The sequence below is a fragment of the Cucurbita moschata genome, unplaced genomic scaffold (genome assembly GCF_002738365.1).
Source record: "Cucurbita moschata cultivar Rifu unplaced genomic scaffold, Cmos_1.0 Cmo_Scf00050, whole genome shotgun sequence".
Taxonomy (NCBI): Eukaryota; Viridiplantae; Streptophyta; class Magnoliopsida; order Cucurbitales; family Cucurbitaceae; genus Cucurbita; species Cucurbita moschata.
In genome coordinates this window covers 764,941-780,440 of record NW_019268566.1, presented here as the reverse complement: position 1 = coordinate 780,440, position 15,500 = coordinate 764,941, and the positions used below count along the sequence as shown (strand labels likewise).

The following is a 15,500-nucleotide window of genomic DNA, read 5'->3' as shown; positions in this document are numbered from 1 at the left end:
ACTTCCATGATAAACTCGACGAAATAACTATTCATAGGTATATAAGAAGGATAACATCTTAACGGTAATTAACCATTTTTAATCAAATTTACAGTAAAGTTACGAGAATGTATGTTCAAAATATACAACAAATACCACTATAAATATACCTAATAATTTTATGTCACGTCATTGAGGATCGAATACTTTATTTCTTCGTCCGATGAAAAAAAAAATTAACTCACAAATCAAAGTTGCTTTACAGCCGTTCATACCTATTCATCATTGGATAAATTCCAACAGTAACTGAAGTTGAAGGTAAATCTCATTTTAGCCTCTATATTTAAAAAACTTACCGTTTAATCTATAAAAAAATTGTTACTTTCCTTTGGGTCATTTCAAGAGAATATTCTTTTGTTTAAAAAAAGTGTTTTTTTTTCCATAAAAATTCTCTCCCTTATAAAAGTAAATAAAGTTAAATTAGATTCTATTTGTTATTTGTTTAATTTATGAATTTTGAAAAGTGGTTAATATATTTTTAAATTCCAACTTTTTATGTGTAATATATATACAAACTTTAGATTTAATAAAAAAATTCAAAATTTCTGAAAATTAATTAAATTATTAAATATTAATTTAAATTCTTTCTTTTTAAATTTTAAATTTTGTTTTAGTTGTAAATCTTTAAATTAAAAAAAAAAAATTCATCAACTCCATTTGTATTTTTAAAAATTGATTGTAGACTAAATAGTGGTATCTTTTCTATTCGGGTATCATATGTCTATTAGTTTCCACCTTGTTCATCCCCGAACCACATCTTACTGGGATAGGTACGGCTCCGATACCAATGGTAATAACTCATGCCCAAGATTTAAAATTTAGACATGACACTTGGATTTCGTTCATTCATGTTTTTACGAGTGAGTCACCGAATAAAAAGTACATTTTGTTGGTATAAAGAATGACTTTTAATTTTTTAAGTCTTTCTTAACCATCCTATCCTCACCATGTTGTTCATTCATGTACCTCTCACTTACTAGAGTGTCTCGTTTATTTTAAAATGTCAAATGTTTTGTGGTTATTTATTTGCGACCCAAAGGGGAAAGGCGATGGCAAGGGCGGGAGTGTCAATGAGGAAGCTGTATGGGCCGTGTGCAGCAATGGTGTTGGTGTATATTGCGTATGGCGGATCCCACATTCTGGTGAAGATCGCTAGCAACAAGGGTCTTAACCCTTTGGTCTTCATCGTTTATCGCCATTTCATAGCCTTCCTCGTCTTGGCTCCTTTTGCTTATCTCATCGACAGGTGCGACCAAAATTGTTTGCTTCTTATATCATTTTCTTGGCTTAATGGTTGATTACATGGTGCCTTTCTATAGAAACAAACCAACGTCTCTCACGATTTCGATGACGATAAACATCTTTTTGCTCGCAATCTTAGGCTCAACGATTCACCTGAATCTATTCTACGCTGGAATTAGCTATACTTCGCCTATAGTAACTTCCACTTTCAACAACATCATTCCAAGCTTGACATTTGTCATGGCTTTTCTATTTCGGTATTGTACCTATTCTTTTTTCCGTTATAGATTAATAAAAATATTCATAAATTTTAACTTTTATCTCGAAAGATTGGAGAGAGTGAATATCAGAACTGCGAGAGGTGGTGCTAAAGTGTTGGGGACGATTACGTGCATTGGTGGCTCCTTTGTTTTCACGTTTTGGAAAGGACCATATGTAACCAAAGGCATCTTCAAGGAGCCACTCATAGACGTGTACAAGAATCAAGGCTGTGGACATAGGAGTGGCGAGGATTGGATAAAGGGCTCGGCTTTGATTGTTGTAAGTGAGGTTGCTTGGAGTGCATGGCTAATTTTATTGGTAAGTTCATTCAAAGTCTTCTTTTATGCAAAGAAATGTGTTGCGACACAATCTGCTCATCCAATCTTAATGGCTTGCAGACATTGGTCACTAGAAAATACCCAGCACAATTGACCATTACTGTTTTAATTTGCTTGTTTGCAACTGCACAATCTGGCTTCCTTGCCTTGATCTTTGCTAGAGATTTAGAAAAATGGAAGCTACACTGGGATGCACGGCTGTTAACCATCGTATATTGTGTAAGTATAGTCAATTGATTTGTTTCTTGTCCTTATACTTATTTATTCTACCCGGACCTATTCCAAATAAGCTAGGAAATTAGTGTTTAAATGGAGAATGAGAGAAGCATGTGAGGGGTTTCTCCCCACTAGATAAACACAGCTGACGTCTCCGTCCGTGCCCAATTCCCTATTCTACCGGAATCGTTCCAACTTTTTTTACATATAACAATAAAAAATATATTTTTCTATTATAAATTATTAATTTTTTTTTTTTTAATTTGTTTTGTGTCACCGTTACATGACATTTTATAAATTATATTTTATTTTGGCTAATAAGTCTTAAAGTTTGTGAAACATCAATATTAATAATATTTATACAGTTCAAACATCCTAAAGGTAAACTCTCTCCATGTAACAGTTTAAACTCACTGCTAACAGATATTATGTGTTTTTGCATATTAGGTGTCGTTGTCATCCTCGTGATTTTAAAAATGCCTACAAGATAGAGGTTTCGACGCGCGTACAAGAAAGGTTTTGTTTTCCTTGTAGGCCAACATTCTCGCTGACACACCGCTCGATGCTTGACTTTGATATAGCTTCTTGATTTGTGTGACGTGTTTTAAAATCGTGAGGCTGACAGTACCACGTAACAAACTAAAACGAATAATATATGTTAGCGGTAGACTTGAACTGTTATAGTTTATCACTCTCAAATCCCTTCTTAAATCATCTACTCTCCTATTTGTATATAGGGCGTTGTGATTTCGGGCGCGGGGTATTTCCTACAAACTTGGTGCATCAGCCGCAACGGGCCTGTTTTTACTTCAATGTTTAATCCCCTAATGCTGATATTCGTGGCCATATTCTCAGCATTTGTGTTCTCAGAGCGGCTTCACGTGGGCAGGTAAGCCACTCACTTCCTACTATGTTTGTAATGAATTGAAGGTGTTGCCTGAAACTGTTGCGTTATGAAGCCTGGTAGGAGCTTTCCTTATCATACTGGGTCTGTACTTGGTGCTGTGGGGTAAGAAGGCAGATCATGAGGTCGCACCTGAACCGTAGGACAACCAAAAGCTCTCTGTCCACACTCAAATGCACAACACATCTGTAAATCAATGTTTCTTTGATATCCAAATGCAAAACTAGAAATAAAATGTTCATCTTCCACTCTTCCCAATCAATCACACTTTTAATTTAATCGATCTAAAAAGCATATATTCCCGAATTAAAAGATCAAAGATTCGAGTGTCTACCGAACATTTATTCAATTTTAATTTATAGTCTGAAACTTTAGAGATTAAATGTACAGTTATTCTAAACCTCGTAGATAAAAAAAAAAAAGTGTTTTTACATAATGGACGAGTCTAGATCTCACAATTCACCCTTACGGAGACTAATGTCCTCGCTGCACTCGTTTTCTTTCGAATCAATGTGGGGTCTCACAATCCACCCTCCTTCGAAGCTCAGCATTTTCACTGACGTTCGTTTCTCTTTCAATAGATGGGAGACTTCACAATCTCATAATCCACTCCCTCCTCGTAACGACACAAATTTAGAACCAATCATCACACCAAACATGGTAAGGTTTAGCGATTAATTATGGGAATGAAACTTATACACAAACAACAACCAACATATTGAGAAAGATGAGATGAGTGCATGTCCTAAAATACAAAGGGGGGCCCTCTCCTGCAGCTCTTCGTGTCCAAATCCTAACCCAAATACCCTGCAATAAGGGGAACTGCATCTCTCCTCCCTTGGGCCTTTAAATTAAAAATTTAATGCACAAGACTCGTTCCTTTCTCCAGGCCATTCATTTGGCTTATCACTCCTTTATTTCTTTACAAAATTTAATAACTTGTGCCTTCAATTTGGCCAAGTCATTACAAATGTCCAAAAACAACAAACAAATTGACGTCTCAAAAAACTCTCTTCCTATCAGAGTTTTAAGAATTTGTTCTTTTCTTTTCTCCCAATTTCTTTGTAATAGAAACTTCTTAATCAAATTTTACGAACAAAACTAGGTATGGTAGAATGTTTTGAGTGAAGTCGGGTGTCGATCTGGGTATATATATCGGCTATTTACGTTTTTTAATATAACAAATATAGGGTATGAAGACCAGAACTTTCAATCTCGAACACAAAAATACATATCAATTACTGTTGAGTTGTGCTCATATTCGTATTTCTCTTCGCTTCATTCTAGTTTAGCCTCGTTTATGCAAGTAAGATTGTGTACAAGAGAGATTAGGTTCGACAATGGAATTGAGATTCGAGAATCTCCCTACTCCTTATAATCACTTGATACAAATTTAAACTTTTTTTTTTTTTTTTTTTTTGTAAGAGCTAAAGCTCATGGCTAGCAAATATTGTTATTTTGGTTCATGCCTTTAGCCTCATAATTTAAAACACAACTATTAGGGAGAGATTTTTATACTCTTATAATGAATGTTTCCTTCCCCTTCTCTAACCGATGTGGAATCTCACAACTCATCTCCTTGGGAGCCTAGTGTCCTCGCTGACACACCAGTTGGTGTCTAGCTTTGATACCATTTGTAACAGCTCAAACCCACCACTAGTAAATATTGTCCGCTTTGATCTATTACATTTCGCCATCATCAACCTCAAAGTTTTAAAATGCGTCTGTGTTTCATCCCTCTCTCCAATTGATGTAGGATCTCACAATCTACCCCCTTGAGAGCTTAGCATCGCATACTGTCCGGGCTCTGATATCATTTATAACAACCTAAGCCCACTAGATACTATCTGCTTTGGTCCTTTACGTATAGCCGTCAACCTCAAAGCTTAAAACACGTTTATTAGAGAGAGGTTTCCATATCCTTATAAAGAATGCTCTGTCCCCTCTTTAACTAAGATGGGATCTCACACTTCTATACCTCGAATGGTGTGACAAGAATGTAGGGTCAATCATGCCCATACGTGATGAAGCTAAGTGGACTCAAAACCAGCAAAAACATACAATATTCTTAACTCGAATCAAGAATTGTTTCTTGGCAGTTGTTAATGAATGAACTCAACAATTGTTTTTTTAATATGTGGCACTCATTTTCCAAGCCATTAAAAAAAGGAAGAGAGAGGGTGATGAAATTATTGTTGCAGGGAAGGGAAGGTCGACGCAGCAGAGATGCAGATGAGATGATATAATGGTGGTGGGGCTGAGGGCGTGGGGGCAGTAGAACCCTCTATATCCTTCTCCACTCTTCACACTTCAATTTAATACCTCCAAAATATGCACCAATCACTTTCTTCCATTTATTCAAATATATTATTCTTATTATTAATATTAAACTTTAGTTTAAAGTCAATTGGTTCTTCCAATCTTTTGATTTTTTCCCGTCTGTTAGATGCGTTTTAAAGTTTCGTAATTGAATTATTTTAGTTAAAAAATATGTGGGGATGGAAATTCGAATGTTCGATCTTTTTAGTCGAAATTGTATTGTGTGATCTTTTTAGTTGAAATTATATGGTGTGTTTTTTTTACTGAATATATGTGTCAAATTTATCAAATTTTTGCTATTTTCATAATAATGTCGAAAAATATTGGTCAAAACTCAATTTTTCACCTAGTAGGTTAAATGACTCGACCAGAGTTTTATCGGTAGGGTAAACGTAAACTCAATTTTTCACCTAATAGTTTAAATGACTCGATTAGGGTTTTCTGAGCAGGGTAAAATCAAATTTTCACCTAATAGTTTAAATGACTCAATTAGGGTTTTCTGAGTAGGGTAAAATCAGTTTTTCACCTAATAGTTTAAATGACTCGATTAGGATTTTCTGAGTAGGGTAAAATTCAGTTTTTCACCTAATAGTTTAAATGACTCGATTTGAGATTTCTGAGTAGGGTAAAATCAAATTTTCACCTAATAGTTTAAATGACTCGATTAGGGTTTTCTGAGTAGGGTAAAATCAATTTTTCACCTAATAGTTTAAATGACTCGATTAGGGTTTTCTCAATCGGGGTTAGATTGTAAGGTCGTATATACATGTCTCAATTGGACTCGTTCAATTTTCAGCTTTATGTCTATAAAAAAAAATATAAAATAACCGAAAGGTATCTTCTAAAACAATACAGTTCAAAACTCAAAAACCTATTAAATGTCGTCAAAGTAAACTAATAAGGTATAAAATTTAAAGTATTTTAGAGGTTCTAGCTATGGTAATTGGTTACCCAAAATTTTAATGTCTCACGAGTTTTTTTTTTTTTTTTTCTTTTATGACAAGATATGTAGTAGGGTCGAGTGAATCTGTCCGATGAGAATAGTCAAAATTTTAGACTTTATTATATATAAAATAAATAAATTTTTTAAAAAAATTAGAAATTTATTCAACACTTTTAAAACATCATAACATCATTCACGTTTAACTGATAGGAATGAGAATCAAAGAATAAGAATTAAAATTTTCATTACCGACTAAAATGCATAGAATCAATTGGTGAGACTGATCAAACACTTTGAGAATCTCATTTCTCTCGTAAACGTTTGTCAATCTTATTCTCATTTCTTATTTGTAGGTCCCACGACGTTTTTATTACTTATGAACTCCGCTATTTAACTTTATTTTAATATAAAATTTTCTTAGAAAAAAAAATGTTGATTTATATTTTTTTAATATGAAATTATTTTAATCTTATTTAATTATTTATTGATATGAAATAAATTCTTCATTACTATTAATTATCATTATATTAATTTGTGTCAATTGATGTAATTTTATTTTAATTAGTTATTCTCTTTTAATATTAAATAAATATTTAGAAATGATATGAATATTCGAATAATTGTATTATGTCTCAACTTTATTCTAATTTCTGAAAATTTTAAATATTTATTTTATTTTATTTTTTGTTTTTGTTTTTATTATTAGGGGGGACGCAATAGTGTGAATGAAGCGGGGAAAAAATCGGCGATTTTGTTTTACCCTAAGAAAAAGGGCAACTTGTCGAGTACTGAATTATATCCAATTTATTGTTACATTCACTTTCCATCCACCAGGGGAAGGTTAATTAAGGGGGTGGGGGGATGGCGCTTATTTTAATTTTTTTTCCCGACCCGAGATCGATCTTCTAACGTTACAAAAATGAACGTTATGTCAGCCAATGTGAGCTAAAACGTAGACTCACTAATCCAAATAATAATTTTGGTACGATTTTAAAACTAGACGTTCTGTTAGATCCCACATCGATTGTAAAATCTCTCCCTAGTAGACGCGTTTTAAAATCACGACTTACGTCAACACGTAACAGGCTAAAGCAGACAATATCTACTAGCGGTGAGTTTAAAATGTTACAAATGGTATCAAAGCAAGACACTGAGTGATGTACCAATGAAGATGCAGAGGGTGGATTGTGAGATCTCACATTAATAGAGAGAAACTGAGGGTGTGGAAGCCTCTGTCTAGACAAACACATTTAAAAAAAAATTAATCTCGATTAAAATCAAAATTATGAATATTATAAATTTGGATATATTTTGCATTCGGATCTCTCCATCACTTTCAAGAAATTAGTTTTAGCCCATTAATTTCCTACTTGCATGAGGTGACTATGATTGCTTGTCGATGTTAGTAAACTAGTGGCAAAATAGTACATTTATTTGTCGCCGTTGTTATTATTATTATTATTATTATTATTTTCCCGTTTTTGATGAGCTAAAATATTTTTATCATTTAGAGTATAACTTAATTAATTAATTTTATATTCTCGACTAATATATCAAATATTTAAAATTTTCCAACTAAGTATGATTTTAATTAATGAATTTAATCAATCTAAGTGTATTAATTAAATAATTATTAGCATAAAAATGAGCTTAATTAATGTGCCACGTAAGACAGAATGAGAGCAGCTAAATAAGGAAATCCAAACCACACATTTATTATATAGTGTCTTTCATCTTATGCAATTCACTGAATTCCTTTCTTACACAAGAACTAGAGAGAGAGAGAGAGAGAGAGAGAGAATGCGGCCGACTCCTTTAGACGCCGACGACACCGTCAGCTTCCAGCCACCACCACCACCGCCACCGTGCCACGACCTCCGCGCTTGTACTTGGAGGCCGTACTCCAATTCCAGAGACTTCGAAGCCAACGCTGCTGTCGTAGTCATCATCCTTCTCTGCGGTCTCATCTGCTCTCTAGCTCTCAACACCGCCATTCGCTGCTTTCTCCGCCGCCGCGGAGACGCCGATGAAAACCCAAGTGATACCCGGCAGGAGGAGCTTCGTGATGAGACGAAGCCGACGTTAGTGGACAAATTGAAGATGGCTCCGGCGTTGGTGTTCTCGGCGGAGATCAAGCCGAAACTCGCCGGTGCGGAGGCGGAGTGTACGATTTGTTTGACGGAATTCTCGGAAGGGGAAGAGATTCGTGTATTGGCGATTTGTAAGCACGGATTTCATGTTCAATGTATTCAAACATGGCTGATTTTGCATTCTTCTTGTCCGACTTGCCGCTGTAGCTACCTCCCTCCGTCACCGTCGTCCGCCGCACACGGCGGCGACGGCGACGGCGACCCCTGAATTTTTATTATAAATTACCGGAATTTCTCCCGGTTTTTGTAATTTTATAATTTTATAATTACAATTACCTCGCTCTGGAGTTTTTCAAGTGGCAAAATTTATAAATTAAAATTAAAAATGTGTGAAATTTTAGGTTTTTATGAAATGAATGAATTGAAGTGAGTAAAAATTTGGGAGGGTTTGGGCAACGTTGAGCGTTCTTGAGGCGCCACGGAAGGACTGACAAAGGAGGCAACGTGTGAGGTATCGAAGCAGTGTGTTTGAGCTCAACAATCTGTGTGCCTTAAGGGGTGGGGCACAATTATTGCGTCCACAGTTTTCGTTCTTTGTCTTGTAAACAACAATTCCTAAACGTTTTCAAATGTTTTTGGAACTTTCTCTTAAATTTAAATGTCTTCTTATTTGACTCAAAAACGGCTAATCTTCGTACTTATCTCCATTTAAATGATCTGGATAATAAGCCTTTTTTATCACTCTCATTTGAACTTCGTATATCCATTTTTTTTACTTAGAGTGTCATGTAGACTTTTTGTATAATCCTTGCGTCAGGAAGTAAATTTTACAGTGATTTGATACGTGATAGGCGGAAGACAAGTGAGTGTGATTTTCAATTAAACAACACTTTTCTGTATGAATTACAATTTTAGAACGACTCCAAACATCACTATGAATTAAGAACCCACTATGAATTAAGAACAATGATTGGATTGATTAGATTGAAGAGTTTGTGTAAAAATGTAATTTTTAGAATGACATTAAGAACAATGATTGGATCAACACTTAACAGACAGTAACAGAAAGAGAATGGATCAACCCTTAAGGTTTTTAAAACGTATCTACTAAGGGAAATGTTTTCACACCAATGTTTAGTTGTCCTCCCCAAAGGACGTGAGATTTCACATGAATAGTCATACACCCCATATTGACACAACATGAAATAGTGAAAATTTATCTAACATGAAAGCATGTAAAAGGGGTTTGGGACGGGCATGTGGCTATAAACAACACGTACTGGACAAGCATGACCGGGACATCTGATATGCAGCCATAGCTAATACGCCTTGGACAAGCATGACCGTGACAAATAGCACAGTCAAACATCATTCCAGAAGTACCAAATCAACTTACTAATATCCGACCAAATTCTAGCTCCAAGATCTTTCTTCACGTTTACCATTATTCATGTGTAGATCATCTTAATAGTCCCTAGCTATAAAAGTTGAGCTCGGGCTAGAGAATAACAAGGAGGGTTGAGGGTTATGTTATGGGTCTATGTCCTCGTGATTTTCTATTTTGCTAACGCAGTTGTAAACTTTTCCAATAGTGTTGAATTGTGTTTGTTTTGAGATATGTTGGACCTGCTTTATGTTCCTTCATTTTAGTATTTGCTTTCTCTAAATATTTAAAGCAAGGCTTTAATAAAATAATCGTATTTATACAACATTTTACTTCATTTTTCCATATACTTAGTGATGATTCTCAGTCTACTTTCTTACGTGCACCCAAAGAAGAACAATAGAAAAAATCGAGAAAAATTAATCTTTTTCACAACCCATGTTTGAAATTCTTGGATTCATCATCTTCTAACACTGAAGATATACCCATATCGATCCGTTCAAGTTGTTAAACACCTGACTAGTTATACCTCATTAGCTATTTGATTACCTATTTATTTCAACCTAGAGATCATATCATCATCAAATTTAATAGTCAATATTCATAGATAAAAAAGGAAACAAAACTCATAGTTCAGATACCAAAACCAAAATTAAAACCTTTGAAATTTTTGAAACGACATAATTGAACACCTCATGGGTTGCTTTTATTATGGTCAAAAGATGAGCCACATGGTTCCCCTTGTCTTCTCACAATAGAACATTTTATATTAAATCGTTTAAATAATTATGAAATAATTTTTTAAAATAATTACCACAATATCTAATATACCAATAGTATATGTGTTAGGTAAAGCTAATGTGATATATTATTGATGTAATTAATTTGAAATGCATGATTTAATGTATAATCGAGATACATAATTTGATATATTATTGATATATCATTAATTACCTGATTTGGATGCATATAATAATAATAAGATATCTAACATATGTGTCTTATGGCATACATGAAGCTTAATTTGAAATGCATGAGTTTTGGTGACCTAACCGTCCAAATAGAATTCACAAGCAACTATTTTCCTTACATATTACGTCAATAACTAAAATCTCGTAATATTTAAATATCAAATATTTACAAGCTACATCGTATCACTAATATTGATTACAAACGTCAAATATTTGTAATCATAGTAATCTTAAAAATAGGGTAAAGTTGAATTGTAACTCTATTTTCGAATGGGTCGGATTGACTCGACATAAAGAAATGACTTACTCGAAAACCAACCAAATTTTCAAATTGAGTAATTATTGCTGACTAGAGCATAATTTAAGCACTAAATTTTCTAGGGGGCTAGAAGTTGAAGTTTGCATTTTTCTTAATAATATATATATATATATATAAAGGCAAGGATTTACTCCATTATTATTATTAGTATTAGTATTACTTTATTAGGGTAGTAATCTCCATTATTGGTATGAAGTACCGATCTCACTCTCCACTCCATTTGTATCCTACAAACATTTTCAATTAAAATACAAAACATTTATCAATTTAAAAATTAAATAAAAATATCTAAATATTTCTCAATCGGAAAGGATGATAAATATTCAAGGAGTTTTTAACTTCACCCTCGTGTTTATGTTAGTCTAATGAGTTTTGAGAATAGTCATTTATTCGAATGTCACATGAATTAATTGAGACTTAAACCCGTACAAATTCTTTGGATTGCAACTTACCACTAGATCAACATAGAAACTACACGGCTAAACGTATTTTACTTGAAATAATTATATGTTAGATGACTTCCTAAAAAGTAAAAAGTTGGGAAAGGGCTGGTATGAGTATTAGCCATAATGACGGCCAAAACTAAAACGCCTGAAGACGTACCACCCATGTGCGATAGTGTGCAGGAGCTATACAAGATAAGTATTTGGATGTGTTCCTTTAAAAATGGGTTTCTCTATCTAAGAATAGCGTCCAATAGCACGTTGTACCAACATTGCTAAGCCCTTGGGCCGGAGCTTGATTCGAAAGAGTAAATGCTTGGACGTGGGAGCCTGATTCTCGCCGTGAACCACAATCAAGTTATATATAAAAATGGAAGATGATGGACAAGATGATTATGAAGATCAGACGTAGGGACACATGCCACTCATTAAAAATATGATCTTCACGTGATTCCTTTTCTTTACTTCTATCTCTGTTCTTTCATTTCCCTCATCTTTTTTCCCTTCATACTTATTGTACTCATAATTGTTTTCACCATTTTATCTACGGAAACAATTTAAAAAATTCTGTATGGGCTACAGAGGAAGTTCGTGTCCATCCTTCCAAATAGTGCAGTGATTGTTCAATCATAATTTAGGAAAGATCCATTGGGTGGGAAACTTGGAATAAGAACCTAAAAGGTTGGGGGGGATATAAAGAGGTAGGAGGAAGAAGATGATGGAATGAAATGCAGCAACGTGTGATATGTAAAGATGAAATGAAAGCAAGGTTGGGAGTAATTTGAGGCTACTGACTCTCCTGTGAACCCTCAGACTCCATACGACCAAATCCCTTTGTCTCTCTTTTCTCTCCTTTCCAACTTTAAAATTTTAATGGAAAGTTGTGATATAATCACAGGGTTCGCCCTCTGTTTCTTATCGTTTTGGGTAAGCTGTAAATCTGTATCGTCCACTCACACTGTCTTAACTTATCTATTGTTCTTACTCTTTTAATAGCCTCTTGCTTTATCCTTTCATCTATATGCCTCATTCCCTCCTCGTACCTTCCCTTACCTTTCTCTTTCCATTGTTGATAGAATGTGAAAGAAAGAAGCTGCCTTGCTAACATGCTCTTCTTCTAGCCCACGCAGGGGAATTCTGGTTCAGAACCCTTTTCAGGTTTGTAACTTGCCTCTGTTTCCTTATAGCTAATGGTAAAGCAAAAGGGTAGCTAATGGTTCATCTGGGTTGGACGTTGTTCTTTTATTCAAATCTAAGTAATGGATTGTTCTAAGCTAATGAATCCAAGTGTTGGGTATCTGTTTTTTCTCCCCATTTTGTTTATGTTGTGAAGTTTCAGCTGTTGTGGGGAGGACGGAGCGTAGGACCAGGCTTGTTTCTTGGTAGTTTGTCTTGGTATCTTTGAAATTCTTCCCCCCATTGATCAACCCAGAATCAAAAAGTGGCTAATACGTGCATGTGCAAGTCAACATAATATAATATAACATTTAGTACATGTTTTCGCCATAATTTCTCAAATCCAGAACCAAAGTGGCTAATATGTGCTGTTGAACATGATATTCTATAATATAGCTTCAAGTTTCAAGCATTGATTTGATCCTTATTCGTTAACAATCAAGGTTTTGTTGGATGATTTCATAGGAATTTGTAATTTGTAAAGATCAAAAGTTGAAAACAATGGCGAAGGAGTATAGTGGCTCACCGAAGCATCACCATATCGAGTCGAGAAGGAAGCGGTTGACATGGATTCTCGGCGTCAGTGGGCTATGCATTTTATCATACATCTTTGGGGCATGGCAGAACACCACGACACCGATCAACCAATCCGAAGCATATTCCAAAGTCGATTGCACGGATCAAACATTCCCGTCATCCCAATCCTCTTCATCAACAAATACGCTCGATTTCGAGAGCCACCATAGCGTCGAAATCAACAATTCCATTGAAGCGGTCACCAAGAAGATCTCCCCCTGCGATATGAAGTTCAGCGAATACACTCCCTGTCAAGATCCGACTAGGGCCAGGAAATTCGATCGGAGAATGTTGAAATACAGAGAGCGTCATTGTCCTCCCAAGGAAGAATTGCTCCTCTGTATGATTCCGGCGCCGCCGAAGTACAAGACGCCGTTCAAATGGCCACAGAGCCGCGATTATGCATGGTACGATAACATTCCTCACAGAGAACTTAGCATCGAGAAGGCGGTGCAGAATTGGATTCAGGTTGAAGGCGATCGCTTCCGATTTCCCGGCGGTGGCACGATGTTCCCCCGCGGTGCCAATGCTTATATAGACGACATTAACGAACTTATTCCTCTTACTACAGGGAAGATTCGAACCGCCATTGATACGGGTTGTGGCGTAAGTGAATTTCTCTTACTCAAAATTCTTTCTTACATCGCAAAATAAAATGATTCAATTATTAAATGTGTTTTTTCTAGGTAGCAAGTTGGGGCGCTTTTTTGCTGAAGAGGGACATCTTGACCATGTCCTTTGCCCCAAGGGATACTCATGAAGCTCAAGTTCAGTTCGCTCTAGAGCGTGGCGTTCCGGCCATGATCGGTGTCTTAGCCTCTCAACGACTCCCTTACCCGGCCCGGGCCTTCGACATGGCTCATTGCTCTCGTTGTCTCATCCCGTGGGCCGATAATGGTAAGACCACAAATCTAACAACTCTGATACCATCTATACTGAGTATGAAACTAACACGTTCTACGATTTATCGATACGGTGACTAGTGAGTAATTGCATCGATGTAATTTAAAACGTTTACAGATGGGTTGTATTTAATTGAGCTCGATCGAGTTTTGAGACCGGGCGGGTATTGGATTCTCTCGGGCCCTCCGATTCGTTGGAAGAAGTATTGGAGAGGTTGGGCAAGAACACAAGAGGATTTGAAACAAGAGCAAGACTCCATTGAAGAAGTAGCCAGGAGGCTATGCTGGAAGAAAGTGGTTGAGAAGAATGATCTTGCAATATGGCAAAAGCCCCTCAACCACATCCAATGCATCAAGAACAAGAAAGTCTACAAAACACCCCACATTTGCAAGTCAGACGATCCCGATTCGGCCTGGTACGTACTCGTAAAAAAACATTCCCAACCATGTTTTTAATCATTCAAGATCGTTCAACGAATATCTTATACGTACCTTCCTCGAACCCAAACTAATAAAGGTACCGAAACTTGGAGACCTGCATAACTCCATTACCAGAGGTAAGTGGCGACAACGAAGTTGCCGGTGGTGCAGTGGAGAATTGGCCGAACCGCGCATTCGCCGTACCACCTCGAATAAGTAGAGGAACAATACCAAACGTGAACAAGGAAAAATTCGAAGAGGATAACAAACTATGGAACGAGAGGATTACATATTACGGAAAGATGATCCCGTTAGAGCATGGACGATACCGAAACATAATGGACATGAATGCAAATCTCGGGGGATTTGCAGCGGCTTTGTTGAAGTTTCCGGTGTGGGTTATGAACGTCGTGCCAGCCAATTCAGACCGTGACAGTTTGGGAGTAATATACGAACGCGGCCTAATCGGAACGTACCATGATTGGTGCGAGGCCTTCTCGACGTACCCGAGAACGTACGATCTAATCCATGCCGATGGCATATTCAGCATATATCAAGATAGGTAATTAAAAGATTTGCATACTTATTTGATGAGTTTTGTAGGGTTTGATTGAAGAACAAGGGATTGTTGTGAATTGCAGGTGTGATATAACTTACATTTTACTGGAGATGGATAGGATTTTGAGGCCTGAAGGGACAGTAATTTTTAGGGATACAGTGGAAGTGTTGGTGAAAGTTCAAGCCATTTCAGATGGGATGAAGTGGAAGAGCCAAATTATGGACCATGAAACAGGACCATTTAATCCTGAGAAGATTCTTGTCGCAGTAAAATCTTATTGGACGGGTGAAACCACCCGACAATAAGAGAAACAAGCATAGTAAATTTTAAATAACTGAAGCAGTTTGTATTTTTTTTTTTTTTTTTTTTTTTTTTTTTTTTTTTTTTTTTTTTTTTTT

At 35.9% G+C, this 15,500-nt stretch overlaps 3 protein-coding genes across 5 annotated transcripts in view; all 3 read left to right on the top strand.

Moving 5' to 3' along the window:
• The first annotated feature begins 1,080 nt into the window (after positions 1–1,080).
• LOC111435707 (WAT1-related protein At1g43650-like) lies at positions 1,081–3,241 on the top strand. The gene is made up of 6 exons (XM_023073195.1): positions 1,081–1,285; positions 1,359–1,538; positions 1,611–1,860; positions 1,941–2,099; positions 2,834–2,985; positions 3,056–3,241. The coding sequence occupies exons 1-6, from the start codon at positions 1,089–1,091 to the stop codon at positions 3,141–3,143; spliced, it is 1,026 nt and encodes a 341-aa protein (XP_022928963.1). The 5' UTR covers positions 1,081–1,088; the 3' UTR covers positions 3,144–3,241.
• A 4,763-nt stretch (positions 3,242–8,004) lies between these two features.
• On the top strand, positions 8,005–8,693 carry LOC111435709 (RING-H2 finger protein ATL79-like). The gene has a single exon (XM_023073199.1). The coding sequence runs from the start codon at positions 8,063–8,065 to the stop codon at positions 8,618–8,620; it is 558 nt and encodes a 185-aa protein (XP_022928967.1). The 5' UTR covers positions 8,005–8,062; the 3' UTR covers positions 8,621–8,693.
• Positions 8,694–11,686: 2,993 nt separating this feature from the next.
• LOC111435699 (probable methyltransferase PMT18) overlaps positions 11,687–15,500 on the top strand; it is a 4,060-nt gene continuing 246 nt past the window's right edge. The window contains exons 1-7 of one of the 3 annotated variants that reach the window (XM_023073183.1): positions 11,687–12,396; positions 12,546–12,627; positions 13,111–13,827; positions 13,908–14,118; positions 14,242–14,539; positions 14,641–15,105; positions 15,185–15,460. In XM_023073183.1, coding sequence (XP_022928951.1) covers positions 13,147–13,827; positions 13,908–14,118; positions 14,242–14,539; positions 14,641–15,105; positions 15,185–15,407 — 1,878 coding nt within the window. In that variant the 5' untranslated portion in view covers positions 11,687–12,396; positions 12,546–12,627; positions 13,111–13,146 and the 3' untranslated portion in view covers positions 15,408–15,460. The other 2 variants (XM_023073182.1, XM_023073184.1) reach the window with 2 other exon arrangements.

What these genes read in the sequence shown, in the direction of transcription:
- LOC111435709 (XM_023073199.1), top strand. Translation starts at nt 8,063, where the DNA reads ATGCGGCCGACTCCTTTAGACGCCGACGACACCGTCAGCTTCCAGCCA.
- LOC111435707 (XM_023073195.1), top strand. Translation starts at nt 1,089, where the DNA reads ATGGCAAGGGCGGGAGTGTCAATGAGGAAGCTGTATGGGCCGTGTGCA. An exon ending in TGTTAACCATCGTATATTGT is followed by an intron (nt 2,100 to 2,833) that starts GTAAGTATAGTC and finishes ATTTGTATATAG; the next exon opens with GGCGTTGTGATTTCGGGCGC. An exon ending in GAGCGGCTTCACGTGGGCAG is followed by an intron (nt 2,986 to 3,055) that starts GTAAGCCACTCA and finishes TGCGTTATGAAG; the next exon opens with CCTGGTAGGAGCTTTCCTTA.